The sequence below is a fragment of the Micromonas commoda genome, chromosome 4 (assembly GCF_000090985.2).
Source record: "Micromonas commoda chromosome 4, complete sequence".
In the NCBI taxonomy this organism is placed as follows: Eukaryota; Viridiplantae; Chlorophyta; class Mamiellophyceae; order Mamiellales; family Mamiellaceae; genus Micromonas; species Micromonas commoda.
Genome location: NC_013041.1, coordinates 96,562 through 114,113, shown reverse-complemented (window position 1 = coordinate 114,113; position 17,552 = coordinate 96,562). Strand labels below are relative to the sequence as shown.

The 17,552-nt window shown below is 64.5% G+C and overlaps 9 protein-coding genes across 9 annotated transcripts; 2 read left to right on the top strand and 7 right to left on the bottom strand.

Annotated features, from left to right (window-relative positions):
* Window positions 1–155: 155 nt before the first annotated feature.
* On the bottom strand, window positions 156–1,112 carry MICPUN_57528 (predicted protein; the record flags this gene model as incomplete). The annotated part of the gene is made up of 1 exon (XM_002501177.1): window positions 156–1,112. One exon carries the CDS (start codon window positions 1,110–1,112, stop codon window positions 156–158), a length of 957 nt encoding a protein of 318 aa, XP_002501223.1.
* Window positions 1,113–1,335: 223 nt separating this feature from the next.
* On the bottom strand, window positions 1,336–2,391 carry MICPUN_108032 (predicted protein). The gene is made up of 2 exons (XM_002501176.1): window positions 2,257–2,391; window positions 1,336–1,996 (listed from the first exon to the last, which is right to left on the bottom strand). Exons 1-2 carry the CDS (start codon window positions 2,318–2,320, stop codon window positions 1,461–1,463), a joined length of 600 nt encoding a protein of 199 aa, XP_002501222.1. The 5' UTR covers window positions 2,321–2,391; the 3' UTR covers window positions 1,336–1,460.
* Window positions 2,392–3,097: 706 nt separating this feature from the next.
* MICPUN_73241 (predicted protein) lies at window positions 3,098–3,415 on the bottom strand (the record flags this gene model as incomplete). Its single annotated transcript, XM_002501175.1, has 1 exon — window positions 3,098–3,415. A coding segment is annotated over one exon (318 nt), but the record flags the coding sequence as incomplete, so codon positions are not given.
* A 1,644-nt stretch (window positions 3,416–5,059) lies between these two features.
* MICPUN_81136 (aldehyde dehydrogenase) lies at window positions 5,060–6,954 on the bottom strand (the record flags this gene model as incomplete). Its single annotated transcript, XM_002501174.1, has 2 exons — window positions 5,060–6,228; window positions 6,369–6,954. 2 exons carry the CDS (start codon window positions 6,952–6,954, stop codon window positions 5,060–5,062), a joined length of 1,755 nt encoding a protein of 584 aa, XP_002501220.1.
* A 391-nt stretch (window positions 6,955–7,345) lies between these two features.
* Window positions 7,346–8,674, top strand: MICPUN_57524 (predicted protein; the record flags this gene model as incomplete). The annotated part of the gene is made up of 1 exon (XM_002501552.1): window positions 7,346–8,674. The coding sequence occupies one exon, from the start codon at window positions 7,346–7,348 to the stop codon at window positions 8,672–8,674; it is 1,329 nt and encodes a 442-aa protein (XP_002501598.1).
* Window positions 8,675–9,006: 332 nt separating this feature from the next.
* On the bottom strand, window positions 9,007–9,984 carry ATPC (H+-or Na+-translocating f-type, v-type and A-type ATPase superfamily; the record flags this gene model as incomplete). Its single annotated transcript, XM_002501173.1, has 1 exon — window positions 9,007–9,984. The coding sequence occupies one exon, from the start codon at window positions 9,982–9,984 to the stop codon at window positions 9,007–9,009; it is 978 nt and encodes a 325-aa protein (XP_002501219.1).
* A 1,256-nt stretch (window positions 9,985–11,240) lies between these two features.
* MICPUN_81102 (NADP dependent malic enzyme, cytosolic) lies at window positions 11,241–12,785 on the top strand (the record flags this gene model as incomplete). The annotated part of the gene is made up of 1 exon (XM_002501551.1): window positions 11,241–12,785. One exon carries the CDS (start codon window positions 11,241–11,243, stop codon window positions 12,783–12,785), a length of 1,545 nt encoding a protein of 514 aa, XP_002501597.1.
* A 40-nt stretch (window positions 12,786–12,825) lies between these two features.
* On the bottom strand, window positions 12,826–13,503 carry MICPUN_80817 (predicted protein; the record flags this gene model as incomplete). The annotated part of the gene is made up of 1 exon (XM_002501172.1): window positions 12,826–13,503. One exon carries the CDS (start codon window positions 13,501–13,503, stop codon window positions 12,826–12,828), a length of 678 nt encoding a protein of 225 aa, XP_002501218.1.
* Window positions 13,504–14,530: 1,027 nt separating this feature from the next.
* MICPUN_80958 (predicted protein) lies at window positions 14,531–15,976 on the bottom strand (the record flags this gene model as incomplete). The annotated part of the gene is made up of 2 exons (XM_002501171.1): window positions 14,531–15,103; window positions 15,194–15,976. 2 exons carry the CDS (start codon window positions 15,974–15,976, stop codon window positions 14,534–14,536), a joined length of 1,353 nt encoding a protein of 450 aa, XP_002501217.1. The 3' UTR covers window positions 14,531–14,533.
* Between the last annotated feature and the right edge of the window lie 1,576 nt (window positions 15,977–17,552).

Sequence of the window (17,552 nt, the reverse complement as noted above, 5' to 3'; positions counted from 1 at the left end):
CCTGGGGTTGGCCCGGACGCGCGGGGGCTGGGTTTGCCATTTGAACTCACGAGCATTAGGACGAATGAAACGACCACCACCTAACATTAGTATTGTTCTAAAAACGACTGCTAAAACATTGACTCACGGACGTCGACTCTCACTCCCGTACTTACTCACGTACTTCCGGTTGTCGGCGACGCGAGGAAATGCCCGGGCTCCTCCCGAAACACGAGCTCGCTCCACGCGTGGCCGGGGCATCCCGCCTCTTTCGCCCACTCGAAGATATCCCTGCGACCCGCGCGTGCCGCCCACATCGTGGTCTCGCCGTCCCACGGGCACCCGCTCGCGTGCAGCCACTTGAGCAGCTCGAGGTGCCCGCCCTGAGCCGCGGATGCGGACGTCTCGCAGTCCCACGGGCATCCCCGCTCGCGGCACCATACCACCACCTCCCTGTGACCGCCCTCCGCCGCGAAGGCGACGAGGACGTCCCACGGAAACGGGCATCCGTTGTCCTTCAGCCACTCGAGCGTCGCCAGGTGTCCGCCCTTCGCAGCCGCGGCGCACGACCTCCAGTTCCACGGGCATCGCAACGCTCTCAGCTCCTTCAGCACGTCGAGTCGTCCGCGGGACGACGCGCTCTCGCACAGTTTCCAGTGCAGCCGCATGCCGAGCTCGTGGGCCCAGCGCACGCGCCGTGGAGTGTTTAGCAGGTCGCGCTCGTCGAACTTCATCACGCGGCTCTCGTCCGCGCGTCGTCGCCCCGAAGGAGGCTCGGTGCCGTGGTTGCGAGACCCGACGATATCGCGCGGTTCGACATCTCTCTCGCGTCTCGAGTGGTTCACCACGCCGCACCTCGGTAGCTTCGACGCGAGAACCGCGCGCCTGACGCAACCGCACGTCCACGCGAGCATCGTGCGATCGCACGCGCTCAGACGTCGGAGCACCTCGCCCGCGAAGACGTCCGGGAGGTCGAGGCACAGGCGGCCGAGGATAGTTGCCGCCAGGTCACCACCCGCGTCGGTTGACTCTCGCCGGGGCGTGGAGCACCCAACCTCGTCACCGGCGACGCGCTCGATCGAGAGCATGCTCACCGACGGGGTCCACGCGAAATTTGCGCCGTTGGTCCCCATCGTCCCGAGCGTACGACAGCCGGATACGCGCCGGGGAGGTCAATCTGAGGATGGCGAGCGAAACCGTGTTGAAAAACTTCAGCCTGAAATTTCGTGTTACAACCGGGACGCATTGTCCCGGGGGTTCAAACGAAAACCTGCAAGCGTGGCTCTCGCGTCGCCTGTACAAGCTGTGCAACCGCATCGCCAGTGAGAGAAGACAATAAGCTACAACCGCGTCGCCGCCTCCCCCGCCGCGTCATCCACCGCGTGTCTCCCCGTTTGTGTTACTTAGCAAAAAACAATGATATCCGTAATTTTTCCCCGAAGGAACGCGTCAGTCACATCGTCACCTTACCCCCGTCGCGCTTACTTGTCGACGTTGGCGATGTTGACGCGGAGCACGCGTCCATCGACGTCCTGCCCGTTGAGCTGGTTGACGACCTCCTCCGCCTCCGCCACGGTGGACATGGTCACGAACCCGAAACCCCTGGAGCGATTCGTCTCGCGGTCGGTGATGAGCCGCGCATCCTCCACGGTGCCAAACTCCCCGCACAGATCCTGGAGGTCGAGGTGGTCCATGCCCCAGGACAGGTTGCCGAAGTACACCTTGCGACCGTCGAAATCGTACCCGCGGCGTTGGCCGTCGCGGGGAGGGCGATCGGGCCTCGGGGGTCGGTCCTCGCGCGCCACGGAGACGTTGACGCGGATGGCGCGGCCGTCGACGTCGGCGCCGTCGAGCGCGGCGATGCACGCATCCGCGACGGCTTGGTCGGGGACGGTGACGAAGCCGAAGCCGCGGGACCTGCCGGTGTTCATGTCCGTGACGACGGTGACGTCGGAGGCGCCGTACTGGTTGAAGACGTCGGCGAGGGAGTCGTTGGTCACGCCCCAGCTGAGGTTGCCTGGATCGTCGAAAGGGGGCATGCATTGAGGGGAAAAGGTCAGTTACGCGATCGGTGATCGGGGGAGCCGCGATCGCGACCGGAAGGGGCGCCGTCGGTGGCCTCGGAAGGGTCGATCGACGCTTGAGCATCGCCATCGGCGCGTGTAAAGCTGACGCGCATTGGCGGCGGGGTCGCGAAGCGTACGCGGGACGGACCCGCGCGCGCGGAGCGGCGAGCGCGTTCGTTACGGGCGGAGATGAAAAAGGCACGGAACGCACCGACATAGAGCTTGACTCCCTCCTCGCCAGAGACGGCGGCGCCGTCCTCGGCGGCGGCCTCCATGGTGAAGGCGGCGCGCTGCTGGCGGGGCGCGAACACGCGGGGAGCGGCGAAGCCGACGAAGCCGCGCTGAGAGACAGCGCGGACGCTGTGAGCCATCATGGGCGCAGCCGCCACGGGAACGCGGACGGCGGACGCGGAGGCTGCGCGCGCGGAGGCCGCCACGGAGGGCTTGGCGACAATCATGCGAGCGGTGGTGAGGGCGAAAGAAGCCATCTTCCTACCAGACATGTAGTGTTGGATGGATACAGCGAGTGTATCGCTGAAGTGGGCCTCCAATGCGAGGAAGACCTAGGTAAAACCTATTCACGCGCACCAGGCAGTCCGGGACACGTCGACGCAATTTCCTGACAACGATACCAACTAGTCTACCATATACGCCGGTGTATTTCAACGAATTACTAAATTGTATGTTTTCTTAATGTTATTGACTATACAACTTATTGTCGAGTTTAGTATTTTATGGAGAGTTTATCGATTTGATGGAGAGTTTGGTATTTCCACACGTCGAGCTAAGTCTACATCGCCCGCGCATCATCGCCGCGTGCCCGTCCGCGCGTTCACGACGTCCGCGAGACTGTCGTACCCCTCGGGAAACTTCCCCGGCAGCGCGCGGACGCCCCCGTTGAAAGCCTCGGCCATCATCGTCATGAGCGCCAGGCCCTCTTCGGTGACAACCTCGCCAGCCTGCAGCTTGTACCCCGCTTTCGGGTCCCATCTCGGCGGCAAGGGCTGCTCCTCCAGCGCCACGAAGTGCGGACTGCTCCCCGCGGCGCCCTGGAACTGCCTCTTATCGAACCTCCACCGCGTCGCGCCCGTCTTATCGCTCAAAATCGGCGACCACGTGTAGTGCATGAACGAAGCGGCACCCAGTCGCACATCCGCCGGGGGCTGCACCATGAGCTTGTTGAAGGGCACCGGCGGGTAGTGCACCTCGATTCCGACGCTGGCGAGCGCGAAATCGAAGGCGTACATGTCCCGAACCCACCCGAAGACCTTCTTGATCACGGCGTTATCCTCCCCGAACTCGACCAGGTCCGCCCAGGTGGGCGCGACTCTCGCCAGGTCGTCCGCGTGCATCACCTGCGGCGCGTTGCCGCTCTGGGGGACGTCCTCGATCTTCAGCCCCTCGCGCCACGTGCCCTCGCGCTGCATGAACTGCTTGAACTCGCGCGACGCCGGCATGGCGTCCGCGTGCCACGGGATGATGTACCCGAACAGAAATCCGTACGAGTGGCCCTTGTCCAGTAAGACACTAGGGGGCGGCGAACGGACGAAGAGGTAGTCCGTCTCGGCCATGAGCACGTGCGAGCACCTGCGCGCGTCCGGGTGCTTGGTCCACTCCGCGATGGCGCGCGCCCTGTCCTTCACCGCGTAGTCGCAGCCGTTGTCGCACTCGGGATGCGTCGGGTCGATCCGAACGGTGTGAATCTCATTCACGAGTTCGTCGTCTCGGGTCCTGTGGAGAACCCTGGTGAAGTGTCGTAGCGGGGACCCGCGCGCGGATGACGCCTTGCGCCACGTCTGGTGAAACACGCGCGTCTGCCAGTTCATGTACGGCTGGCCGTTGCTCGTGATCATCGTGTGAAGGCAAAACGGCGGGTCTTTACTTGAAGCGGATCCCTTTGCGTACCTCGGCTGGGTGGGGTGGAGCGCCCCCGAGGTGAAGGTTATCTTGGCGGGATCGTACGCCGGGGGCTGGTACGTCGTCGTCTTTTTCATCCAGCACGCCTTGGACGACGGGTCCCACACCCACGCGTTGCAGACGACGTCGTTCTTCTTGCACGACTCGCAGCACGCTCGCGCCGTCTCCGCCTTGTTGGCGTTTCCGTTGGCGAGCACGCCTTTGGAGAGCTCGCCCCAGTACTCGGTGTTTGGGGACTCGTGGCATTCGTCCTCGTCATCTTCGTCGAAGAGCGACGGGTCGACGTCTCCCTCGTCCGACGAACCCGCGCCGCGGTCGTCGTCGTCGTCGTCCCCATCCCCGTCAGAGCCAGAGCCGGAGCCGAGTCCGAGCGCGTGATGCGACCCGAACTCGTCCTCTTCCATCAGCCCTTGCTCCACCAGCGACGCCGTCGCGTCCGAGTCGGCGTCGTCGTCGCCAAGCGGATCGATCTGGCCGTCCGTGTGATACGCGTCGTTCCCGAGCGACTGCGGCCGGGCGACGCCGCCCCGGGAGCCGATGCCGTGCGCGGACCGATCGATCCCGAACCGGTCCACGCCGTACCCGCCGGTGAAGGCATCGCGGCTGAGGAAGTCGCGGTCGCTGTGCGCGTCTCGCGATGCCTCGAGGCGGCGCGCCTCCTCCGCCCACGAGCCCCCGGATGCGGCGTGGAGGCTGATGAGTATGGCTGCGAGAAGAACGGGGCGGGGCTCGGTGAGCACGCGGGTGTCGGATAGAGGGGCGGCATTGGATTTTCCGATGGGGATCGGAGCGCGCGCGCACTCACCGTAGCCGATCAGGCCCATGGCGGTGACGCCGCAGTAGACTATGAGCTTCGCCTGCCTTCGCTTCGACGCGGTGAAGGGCGCCATGACGACCGCCCTCCTCTTCCGAAGGTGGCGCCTGTGAATGTCCGTCACCTCGAGTACGTACTTGCTGGTGATGTTATTCTTTCTTTGCCGCAGGCGAGGAGGTGATCGCTTCACATTTGCGTCGGCCGTATGACCAAAGTGCAGGAATTTAGTCCTTATTTTGCATTTTATTTATTTGATTAAAATCGTATGTGCAAATAGTCAGCATCAATCCGTCTTTCCACCCTTCAGGAGCACCTTCGGCGTGGGAATCATCATCGCCGACACGAGCATGAACAGACCCCGCGCGTTCTCCAGAATGTTCAGCCCGAAGAACATGTGGCACAGCGCCTTGCAGAACGGGAACGCGCAGTGCTGCACGGGGTACTGCAGCGGCGGGGGAATGTCCGTGCGAATCCCGGGGATGCCGTCAACCACGACGGACTTGACGTTGCAGCACCCGCGGAGGCCCTCGATGCCCGCGAAGCGATCGAACCCGCTCTCCTTGACGCCGCCGAACGGGAGCGACTGCGCCATGTACGTGGCGCAGAAATCGTTGATGGTGGTCATGCCCGCGTTGAGCTGGGCGCCCACCTTGAGCGCTCGGCGCCTGCTGCCGAAGACGTTGGAGCCGAGGCCAAAGTCGCACTCGTTCGCGAGCGCCACCGCCTCGTCGTCTGAACGAATCTTGACGATCGAGAGCACGGGCCCGAACACCTCCTCCTTCATGATCTTCATCGCGTGTGTCACGTTCGTGAGCACGGTGGGGGGGTAGAACTGACCCGGGGCGTCCTTATCGATGGCGCCGCCGCACTCCACCACCGCGCCCTTGGCGACGGCGTCGTCGACGAGGCTCTGCACGTACGCAGCCTGGTTGGGCATGCACATCGCGCCGCAATCCACGCCCGGAGATAGGGCCCAACCCTGCCTGAGCTGATTCGCCGCCTTCATCACCCGTTTCACGAACTCGTCGTGGATCTTCTCGTGAACGTAAAACCGCTCGGCGCCAGCGCAGTTCTGGCCGCACGATTGAAACGCGCCTCTGAGCGCCATCGGGACGCACTGCGAGAGGCTGGCGTCCTCGAGGACGATGAACGGGTCCTTGCCGCCGAGCTCGAGGACCACGGGGGTGAGGGTATCCGCCGCCGCCTTCATCACCGCGCGACCGACGCCCGTGGACCCGACAAAGACAACCTTGTCCGTGCCGCCGGTGACGAGAGCGTTGCCCGCCTCGCCGTAGCCGTGGACGATCTGCACCAGATCTTCCGGCGCGCCCACGGCCGCGAGGCACGCCTTGATGGCGCGACCGTAGTAGAGCGAGGACCACGAGGCGTACTCCGAGACCTTCACGACCAGGGCGTTACCCGCGAAAACGTTGGCGAGCAGCGGATTGAACACTGTCAAACAAACGCGGACGAAACAGGGTTTTTGACGAGTCAGCCACGAGCGCCTTGGAACGACGCGAACGAACGGCGCGAACGAACGGTACGGAAAGACGCGAAGACGAAAACGAGGCGAGGACGCGAGTGGGACGCACCGTTGTGGAAGGGATAGTTCCAAGGGACGATCGCGCCCATGACGCCGACTGGGTGGTACTCGACGCGGGCGTTCTTGTAGAACATCATGAGACCGGAGGACCGTTTCTCGGGCTTGAGCCACTTCTCGCCCTCTTTGATCAGCCACTTGCACTTCTCGAGCGTCACGATGACCTCGCCGAACGCGGCGTCGACGAGGGGCTTGCCGGAGTCCCTCGCGGAGACCTTGCAGATGGTGTCCTGATTCTCGAGGACGAACCTCTGGATGGTCTTGATGAGCAGGCGGCGCTGCTTGAACGAGGACTTGGCCCACTTCTTCTGCGCGATACGCGCGCGCTCGATCTTGACCCGCACCTGATCGGCGGTGTCCGCGGGCATGTCGGGGCCGAGCATCTCGAGCGTGCCGGGATCGTAGCACGGGATGAAATCCTTGGGAAACGGCGTGCCGGGCTTCCAGCGCTTGCCGGGCAAGCCCGCCTTCTCCTCCTTCGTGAGCTCGACGTCCACCTGGGGCACCCACTCGTGCGTGATGAGCCTGTAGATGGCGTAGACGAAGCTGAAGAGGATGAGGTGGCCGATGCGGCTCATCGTGTCCTGCGCCTGCGCGAACGCCACCAGATCGGAGATCGCGACGATGACCTTGGATAACGCGAGGAGCGCCTGCGGTGGGACGAGCTCGTCCAGCGCGGCGAAGACGGCGACCGAATTGGGCATCGTGTCCGCGTGTTTAGAGACGAGACCGGATGACGGGAGAGCGTGAGGGGCTGCGCGGTGCAGGTCCGCGGCTGCCGATCTGGCGCGCGTGCAATCAAATCCTCACTTGCCACTTGTCGAGCAGGGCGAAAAGAACGACCTGACAGATCGCTCGTTTTCAAGGTGTGCTTGGCCACTCGGGGCGGGCGCGCCCCAGGACGGGTCACCGGGCCCCGTGTGCCGACGACGGCCGCTAGGTTACCGCGTAGACAGACATAGTAGAAGAATGAGCGCGCTTCAAGAGCACCTAGCCGAGTTCATGTCGCAACCGTACGCGTTACCCACGGCGGCCATGGCGCTCTTCCTCCTGGAACTCGTTATCACGCTCGTCGCGCCCAACTTCGGGCGGCTGTTCCTGCCGAGATACGGCAGACGTCACAGGGCGATGGGCGCGGTGTACATCGCGGTTCTCATCGTGGGATTGACGGACATCGCGGCGCGCGTGTCGTCGGGTTCCGACGACGGGGAACGCGCCGGGAGCGGGGCCGGGGGCGCGTGGTTCCACGCGCTGGGGTTCCCCATGAACCGGCCCGGACGCGTCGCCTTCGACGTTCTGCTCGGCGTCGCGGGCACGACGCTGACCCTCACCGCCGCCTACGACTTCAAGCACGCCCACGAGGAGGACAGGGTGCGGAACAAGGCGAGCGGGCCGCTCGACCCCGACCAGACGGTCACCTTTGAGGAGATGCTGGAGCACTCGTTCTACCAGGCGCTCAACCTCTGCCAGGTCGCGTTTCTGCACCTCGTCGCGCGCGTCGACGAACGCGACCGCGCGCTGGGCCGGCGGCACATGAGCCTCGGGAGCCTGGCGCCGAGACTGACGCTGCTATCGGCGGTGACCGTTCCGTGGGTGTTCCGCGGCGCGTTTCCCACGAACCGCTTCTCGGACAATTACGACGCGAAGAAGGGCCGAGACCCTTGGGGCGTCACCTCCGTGCTGTACAGGATGAAGAAGTACCAGTACGTCTTCTACAAGCACTTCATGCTGCACGGGTTGAACGTCGGCGTGGCCATCGACGGCTTCGACGGCCTTCGAAAACCTCGCACTGGGGGTACCCCCATCGGACGTATTAGCCTCGTGAACGCGACGCCCTTTCGGCTGTACTGGCTCGGTTTGAACGCCGCGTACGTTATGGAGTTTTTCCTGCAGACGCTGGTCAAGCGAAATTACATCACGCAAGGTCGGATGCTGCGAATGAATCAGTTCCTCATGCTCGTGTCCACCACTGCCGCGCTGGCGGTGCTGCGCCACTGCTCCGTGCCCGGGTCCATCGTCAGCCTCATCGTTAACTTTACCCGGTTGAGCGGCGAGTGCGGGGGCGTGGCGCTCGCGGCGGCGGCGGCGGTCGCGTGGAGGATGGCGCCGGGGTCGCCGGAGTACGGGTACGGCGGGTTCGGTGCGGGGTACGACGCGGTGGAGGATGGGCACGCGTTGGTGTGGTGCCTGGCGTTGGCGGCGGTCGCGCTGACGCCGCTGGAGCGTCGGGCGAGGACGTATATTTCGCGAAGGTTTGGCGCGCGACGAGCACACCCCGCCAAGGCCAAGGTTGCGTAGCCGCGACGTGTCGATGGACGCGTCACAGTCGGTTCAAGCATTGATTTAGATATTAACAATCAAATGTCCGTTTGATGCGTGTATCGAAGGCGGGGCTTAGGCACGCGCCGCGGGAAATGTTCCCGCCCGCGCGCCTCAACCCAAACCCGTGCCTTTAATTACCCACAAATCACTCGCCGGCGCTCGCCGGCGCAACTCCAGACCTCCGGTCGCGCGACATCCGACTCGCTCCGCCGCGCGCCCTCGCCCTAATAAACTTTTTTCGCCGAAAGAATCTAAGAAACACCTCTGCATCGTATCAACCTCTAGTGCGCCGCACGGGAGCCGCCAATTTAGGCGGCGGCGGCGGCGCCCGCGACGAGCTCGATGATCTCGGAGGTGACCTTCGCCTGGCGGACGCGGTTGTACTCGAGGGTGAGGCGCTTGGACAGGTCCTTGGCGTTGTCGGACGCGGTGGACATGGCGTTCATGCGCGCGGCGAGCTCGGAGGCGAGGGCCTCCTGGAGGGCGCGGAGGATCTGGGAGTTCATGTAGAGGGGGAGGAGCGCGTCGAGGATCTGGTTGGGGTCCTGCTCGAACTGCATGACACCCTCGAAGCCGGCAACCTCGGTCTCCACGGGGGTACCCTTCACGGCGAACTTGCCATCCTCGGAGGTGAGGGTGAACATGATGTCCTCCTTGGCGTCGATGCACTTGCCGTTGACGTCGCAGATCTCGCCCTCCTTGGACATGGGGAGCAGGGTCTGGATGGAGGGCTCGGCGGAGATGAGGGACACGAAGCGCGAGTACACGAGCTCAACCTTGTCAACCTCCTCGCCGACAAACTCAGAGTACACCTCGTCGGCGATCGCCTGGGCCTCGTCGGTGGTGGGGGACTGGCCCATGTCGAAGCGCTTGACGACATCGTACTGGGGGCGGCGCTTAAAGTACACGCCACCCTTCTTGCCGATGCACACGAGCTTGCACTTGACGCCCATAGCCTCGAGCTCGGCGACGCGAGCCTCCGTCTTGCGGATGATGAAGCTGTTGTAGCCGCCGCAGAGACCGCGATCGCCGGTGCACACGAGGAGGAGCACGGTCTTGACGGGGCGGACGTTGCAGAGGGGCACGTCGACATCCTCACCCGCGAGGCGAGTGTTGATGGCGAAGAGAACCTTGACGAGAGACTCGGAGAAGGGGCGCGCGTTGATCACGGCGTCCTGCGCGCGGCGCACCTTGGCGGCCGCGACGAGCTTCATCGCCTCGGTGATCTTGCGGGTACCGTTGACGGAGGAGATGCGGTCGCGCATTTCCTTGCCGGACGCGTTCATGACCTGTCGTTCGGGGGGGCAGAGGCGAGGGAAAGTTTAGCGACGGATCGTGGTGTTTTTTTCCCCGCTGCAGCGGAGGTATCTCAGGCCCTATCCACTCCTCGCGGTGGAGGGACCCGGTCGGACGAGGGCGTGTGCGAGTCCGCACGAGCGATTAAAGCGCGCGCGGAGCATCGCGGAAGAGTGCGTGCACCCCGCGGGCACCATCACGCGTCAATCCGCGCGCATCGCGGTCGCGCGTCGCCCAGATCGCGCCCCCTTCGCCGCGGACTCCACGGTCCGGAGAAACCGCATCCGGATATACCGCTTCGACGAACCCTCAAAAACCCGTGGGAGGGCCATCCGGGGATGCCGGAACGGGCGCCCAGGCCGCGGTCCGGGCGATGATTACGCCATCCGGACGTGGCTTCACATCCACGCGACGCGGGTACCGCCGTTGGATCGCATCTTCGCGTGTCGCGGGCTAGGAATCGTTACGCACCTGGAGGGAAGCGCGGCCGCCGGCAACAGTCTTGGGGGCCACGGCAGAAACGCGGGAGCCGGAGAAGGTGGACTTCTTGGCGCCGAAGGCGACGGGCGCCTTGACGGCGGCCATGTTCATGGTGACGGCAGCCATTGTGCTTTGGTCGGTGCGATGGACACTGACGCGAGCGTGCGTGTGAGGCGTGCGGTTATGGTCGCCCGCCGGGCGTCCGTACTCCTTTTTTTCCCGATTGGAGCAGAGCCACAAGCCTCGGTCCCGTTGAGAGGCTCCCATCGTTCAGGATAAGTTGGACGCGTGTCCAATGAAATTGCCGCATTCCCCACGGAACCTCGCGGTTTCGGGGAGTCATTTCCTCAAAATGTGTTATTGGATCGCATTTCACGGTTTAAGAACCCAGAAACTCGGGGGACTAAACAGTTTTGTGAATGAAACCGGACGTTTCTCGTGTTTGGCGAATGATGACAGCGTGGAATTTGTGATCTCTTCTGTCACAATGATCACGGAACGCCGATCAACGACGGGGATATTTCCCGGATCGGTCGTTCAGGGTGTTGGAGTCGATGAAATGTGCGGGTCATCGATCAATGTTGACCGTAAGTCGCTTTCAGATCACCCGGTCGAATCGCTCGTTCTCACCGTATGCGTTGCGGGTCGGGTCTGCCGAAAAGCTCGCCGCCTGCTGGATTATCGACCAAAGCTGGAACGGAAGGGTGCTTTTCCCCGCGAGCATCGCTCCCAGCGCAGGGCGACAGAGCGGCGGCGCTAGGAGAAGATGTCCGCCACGCTCAGCGCCCTCAACGGCTTTCGCGCTGCATCGCGCGCCATCGACAAGTACGTCTTCCTCAGGCAGCTGCAGCACGAGGACGCGGGGGTCTTCTACCGACTGCTGGTGAACAACGCGATGGAGATCATGCCGTACGTGTACACCCCCACGGTGGGCGAGGCTTGCCAGACGTACCACACGCTCCCGATCGCTCAGCAGGGCGTGTACATCACCGCGGACGATAAGGGTCGCGTGGGCGAGGCGCTGCGGTCGCGGGCACCTCCGTCGCTGGCGAACGACCTGAAGGTTGCGGTCGTGACGGACGGCGAGCGGATCTTGGGCCTGGGCGACCTCGGCGCGGGCGGCATGGGCATCGCCGAGGGCAAGATCCTGCTGTACAGCGTGTGCGCGGGGATTCGGCCGAACCAGTGTTTGCCCGTGTGCATCGACGTGGGCACCGACAACAAGTCCCTGCTGGAGGACCCGATGTACAAAGGCCTGAGGCGGGAGCGGCTGCGCGGACGGGAGTACGACGAGGTTGTCGAGGAGTTCATGTCCGAGATGCGCTCGTGGCAGCCGCGGTGTCTGGTGCAGTTCGAGGACTTCGGCAACACCAACGCGTTCAGGATATTGGAGAGGTACAGGCACCGTCAGCCGTGCTTCAACGACGACATCCAGGGCACCGCGTGCATCGCCCTCGCGGGGGTGCTCAGCGGCTTGAGGACGACGGGCGCGGACCTGACGGAGCAGCGCATCCTCTTCTACGGCGCGGGCGAGGCGGGCGTGGGCATCGGCGAGCTCATCGCCATGGCCCTCGAGAAGCGCGGCATGTCGCACCACGACGCCATCAACAGGTGCTACTTCATGGACAGCAAGGGGCTGGTGTGCAAGCAGCGGCTGGACGCGCCGCAGACCCCTAAGCACGCGTTGCAGCCGCACAAGGTTGCGTTCGCGCACGACGTCCCGTACGAACCCGACTTGCTATCCGCCATCGACGCGATCAAACCCACCGTGCTCATCGGCGTCTCCACGATTCACGGCGCGTTCGACGAGCGGGTGGTGCGTAAGATGGCGGCGATAAACCCCCGCCCCGTCATCATGCCCCTTAGTAACCCCACGTCCAAAGCGGAGTGCACGTTCGAGCAGGCGGTGACGTGGACGGAGGGGCGCGTCGTTTTCGCATCCGGGAGCCCGTTCCCGGCGATGACCTACCGCGGGAAAACCTTGCACCCGGCGCAGGCGAACAACGCGTACGTGTTCCCGGCGTTGGGCCACGCGGCGGTGCTGGCGGGGGCGAGGGAGGTGAGCGACGACGCGTTCTTAGCCGCAGCGGAGGCGCTCAGCGCGATGACCACCGAGGCGGAGCTCGCGGCGGGCAAGCTGTTCCCCGACTTTGACTCCATACGAGAGGTGAGCCACGATCTGACGGCGAGGGTGTGCGAGCTGATGGAGCGGGACGGTCAGGGAGTCAAGCCCGCGGGGGTGACGGACTGGAAGAAGTACGTGGACAGCCAGTTCTGGGAGCCCGAGCCGGAGACCCCGTCGAAGCTCTAAATTCAATAAAACCCTTACGCGATGCGTCACACGCGATGCGTCACATCCTACCGAGTTTGACGCCCTCCCAGCTGAACCGCCGCCTGTGGTTGCAGTACCCCCCCGGACGTTTCTCCAGGTAACGCTGGTGGTCTTCGTGCGCGGGGAAGAACACCGTGGCGTCCTCGACGGCGGTGTGAACCTTCGCGCCGGCGTAGTCCGTAATCTCCCCCGCGTCCAGCGCCCTCTGCACCTTAGCCTTTACCTTCTCCGCGGTTTTCCTCTGCGACTCGTCGTGCGCGAACACCACGCTGGCGTACTGCGGCCCGTGATCGTTCCCCTGTCGATTCTTCGTCGTCGGATCGTGGAAGGTGTAGAGGTGCTCGTTGAGTTCCTCGTACGAGCACTTCGTCGTATCGTACACGATCTGGACAACCTCGACGTGGCCCGTGCGACCCGTGCACACCTCCTTGTACGTCGGGAACTCGCCCTCCCTCGGAGGTTCGGGCCCCATGAACCCCACCGACGTGGCGCGGACGCATCCCGGGCGCTTCGTCTCAAAGTTGTTCGCGAAAAAGGATTCCGTTCCCCAGTAGCATCCCGCGCCGAAGGTGGCCCGGTCCAGGTTGCCGTCGGACCGGGTCAGCGCCGCGAACTCCGACTCGGTGGTTCGCGGGGTGGGCCAGGACTTGCCCGGGATGCCGAGATCCGCCGCGATGCGGCCGGTGACGTTGCCCATGATGGCGACGAAGACCGCGAGGAGGAGCGGTGACGTAGACGCGCGGGTCATTCTGGACGCCCGTGAAAAGAGTTGCTGACTCATTCCTCGCGACGCCGGCCAGCGCAGCAAATGGGCGACGACGAGGTGGGCGCGGTGGTTTCCCGCCTGAACGACCTCATCAGCCGCTGGTCCGACCCCGCGAGTCCGCGTAAGGTGCGGCCCAAGGACGTCATACCGGACAGCACGAACAGGGAGGGTACCCTCGTGTCCATCGAGCACGCGCACGGCATTGCGATGAACATCCTGAAGGAAGGGTTCAGCGAAGCGCACGAGGTGCCGGTGGTGGTGCGGAACGACGCCGGCGCGATGCTTCGGGGCGGCGACGCGTACAAGCGCTGGAGGCGGTTCGTGCGAGACAACGCGGCGGTGATGCCCCCGCTGCGAAGCAAGCGGTCGTGGGCGCGGAGCGGCGTCGCTTACACCACCCTCGGCTCGTCGCACCTGAACCTGGCGTTGCGCTTGGTGGAGACGGACACGCCCAGCGTGTTCGGACAGGAGATTCACTACGCGGACGCCCTCGCCCGGTCGGAGAAGCTGCGGGACGCGGTCGAACGCGGGCTTCGCGCGGTGGTCCTTCGGGACGACACCCCGTTCGCGGCGAGGAAGGAGATCTCCTTGGCGCTCAACAAGGCGTCGCTGCTGGGATTCAGGTTGGGGGAGGACGGAGTGGCGAGGACGGACGCGAGCCACGCGGCGGCGACGACGACGACGGCGACGGCGACGAACGGCGTCGAGAGGGAGCTTTCGGTGTACGAGGCTCTGAGTCGCACGCTGGACAGCGAGGAGCTCTCGTCCCTCGCGAGGATCAGGCACGGCATCGACTGGGACCGAGCCAAAGCAGGATACGAAGACGGCGCGAGGAAGAAGCGACCCGGCGGCGGGTCCAGGGGGTTCCAGCGAGCTCGGCTGTGACCTCGCGACGCACGGCGTCGTGAAGAGCACGCCGTCGGCTTGAAAAGAATTGCGTAAAGAATCGTCCTAACCCCTATTACTTGCGCTTCACCTTGACCTTGACCCCGGGTTTGGTCGCCGTTTTGGCAGCCGTCGACGCGACCCTCATCGCGTCCGAAAAAGCGGGCGCGGGGAGACCCCCCGCCCTCGGCCGCCTGAGCACGTGCATCAACCCCACCACCACGGTGAACAGGTTCAGCGCGTTCGCCTGGTGCAAGCTCCCGAGGCTCACGGGCACGTGGTTCAGCAACGCGGAGATACCCAGCCCGACCTGCGCGAAAGTCACCAGCGCCGTCGCGTCCAGGAGCGCCGTCGCGGCGGCGGGCAAATGACCGTTAAACCTGTGCGCGCCCCAGACGAACGTCACCGCCGCCAGCGTGGTGAGCGCCAGCGCTCTGTGATCGAACTGCACGGCGGCGGTGTTCTCGAAGAAGTTCCTCCACCCGCGCGATTCCCACATGGACCAGTACTCGTCCGGCGTCCATTTTCCGTCCATGAGCGGGAACGTGTTATACGCCCTCCCGGCGTCCATGCCGGCGACGTACGCCCCGCTGAGCGCGGTGACGCCCACGAGCGCGGCGAGCGGGTGCGCGGCGGCCCTCGCGCGCCTCGCCGCGCCCAACACCTGGTGGCTGGTGGTGGCGGCGCCCGGCGTGTTCCGGTTGAGGCCGAGGCTGGCGACGCCTCGGCTCGCGAACTCGGCGGCGCGTCGAACGACGGGCGGCGTCGGATACATCACGTCGAGCGTCGTCCACAGCATGGCGACGTATATGGTGAACGCGCCGGTGAGATGCGTGGCGAGCCTGTAGGGCGACACCCGTGGGGCGTTGCTCGGGTTATCCGCGTCCTCGACGAGCCCGGACTTGACCATCCACCAGCCGATGGCGCCCTGCGCCGCTCCGAGGCCGAAGAACGTCGCCAGGCGCGTCGCGAGCGAGCGCGTGACCCACCCCTTGGCGGCGAAGTACGCCAGGGGCAGGACGAAGTACCCGCCAAGCGCGCGGCCCCACTGCCTGTGTCCCCACTCCATCCAGTATATGAACTTGAAGTCGTCCACGGTCATCCACGTGTTCGTCTTCTTGTACTCTGGGGACTCCTTGTACTTGGCGAACTCCGCGTCCCAGTCCTCGGCGGTGAGCGGCGGTTTCTCGACGAACTTCCAGTCGGTCATGGACAGGCCGCTCCGAGTGAGCCGCGTGACGCCGCCCAGGACGACCATGCTGTACACCCACGCGCACCCGCCCGCGAGCCACCACCCGAGCGCTCGTTCCGCGGCGGGTCCTCCGTTCACCAGCGGATGCGTCGCGACGGGCGGGACGGACGACGCCGTCGTCGCGGCGGAGGAGAACGCGCGGCGCGCGGCGGTGGCCAGCGCCGCGGACGACGGAGCCGCCGTCGATGCCTTCGCCGTCGATGCCGCGTACGCGCGCCACGCCGCGTGTCCCGCGCCGGCGATCGGATCGACCCGCCGCGGGATCATCGTCGATCGCGACGCTTGGAGGGATCCGACATCCGCGATGACGTTTCTCGCGCCTGAAGCACGCGCCGCTACGCTCCACGCGCGCGCGTTTCGAAGCGCGAGGGATGTCGCGATGTCGCCTGCGGGAGTTGCGCCGACTCCCGATGCGGCGGCGCGGTGCGCGAGCGCGCCGAGCGCCCTCCTCATCGGCGCAGCCATCGAGTGACGTCGTCGTCGTCAGATTCCATCAGAGCTTTATTTTCACCTCGGCGTTCTCGCACCAGCCAGACAGCCTGTCTGCTCGTCTGCTCGTCTGCTCGTGGGTGGTACTCGTGAGTCTGATGACCGGGTGTACCGTTTGAATACTTGTATAACCCCGTTTCACGGAAGAGTCTAACTAAGTTACGAGGGATCTTAAAGTTAAGTTAGATGTTAGCAGGTGTACTAATCTTACTGCTGGTAAGGGTTTTACCTGGCTGATACCCGAGGTAACCCGAACCGTTTTCACGAGTTTTCACGAGTGGTAGTGATATGGTAAAAGTTAGAGGCACCCAACCCCCCTCCATCGGCACGCACCGCGCGCGCTGCGAGACGCCGGAAACCGGCGGATATCCTCGCAAAAGGCACGCGAGTCCTCGTGTTTCCGCGGCTCGCCTGTTCGCGCGCCTTAATCCGCGTCTGGTCGACTGCCGCGCGTCGAGCGTCCAACGTCTTGGGTCGCGTGTCGGTCACGCTGCGCTGTCGACCGACTCGAAAATTCCGCGGGGCAGCCGCTGCACCGCACAGCGAGACGCCGAAAGACTGGCGGATCCCCTCGCAACAAGGACGCTCATCCTCGTGTATCGGCGAGTCGCGTCAGCGTAGCCGCCGTCGCGTCGCCCGGGCCGGTGCCCGGAACATACACCTCGCGCGGTCTACCCACCCGTGGGCGAGGGTAGAGACACCTCGCCTCACCCTCTCTGCTCTGCTCTACATCTCTCGGCAGGCGGGACCGGCACCTACGCATACCTGACTAGTTTTCCCGAGGGGTGTCGGTCGGGGGCGGCAAACATGGTCGGCCGACTCCTCCCGACGCTCGCGCTCTTCCTGGCGTTCATCGCGGGGCTCCTGCATGGCGTCGCGGCCACCGCGGGAGACACCTACACGTACGACTTCATCGTCAACGTGGTTAATGGTGACCTCGGTCCGCATATATACTACGTCAAGCTGGACGGCGTGCTGCCGAGCGTGGATCAGTTCACGGTACACGTCGCCCCGGACAGGGCGACGTGTTCAATTCCTTCCGGCGGGTCTTGCGCCGACGGCGTCACCGGTTTTATCGACGGCGACGAGGAGTTGACGATTTCGGGTTGGGAGAAAGCCTCCAGCTTGGCGGGGACCCTCTTATTCTCGATCATCACGACTGCCCGGGTGTCTCAAATCGAAATCAAGTATCACAGGCCATTGTACGAGCCAGGATGGCTCATCAAAGAGAACGGAGTCGAAGTGTACCGAGAGAGCGCAAACGGCGGGAATGACAGGGAACCCAGTCCGGTGACGTACACGTACTACAACCTACGGGTGGTCCCTATACCGTTCACCACCAAGTCGGAGCTCA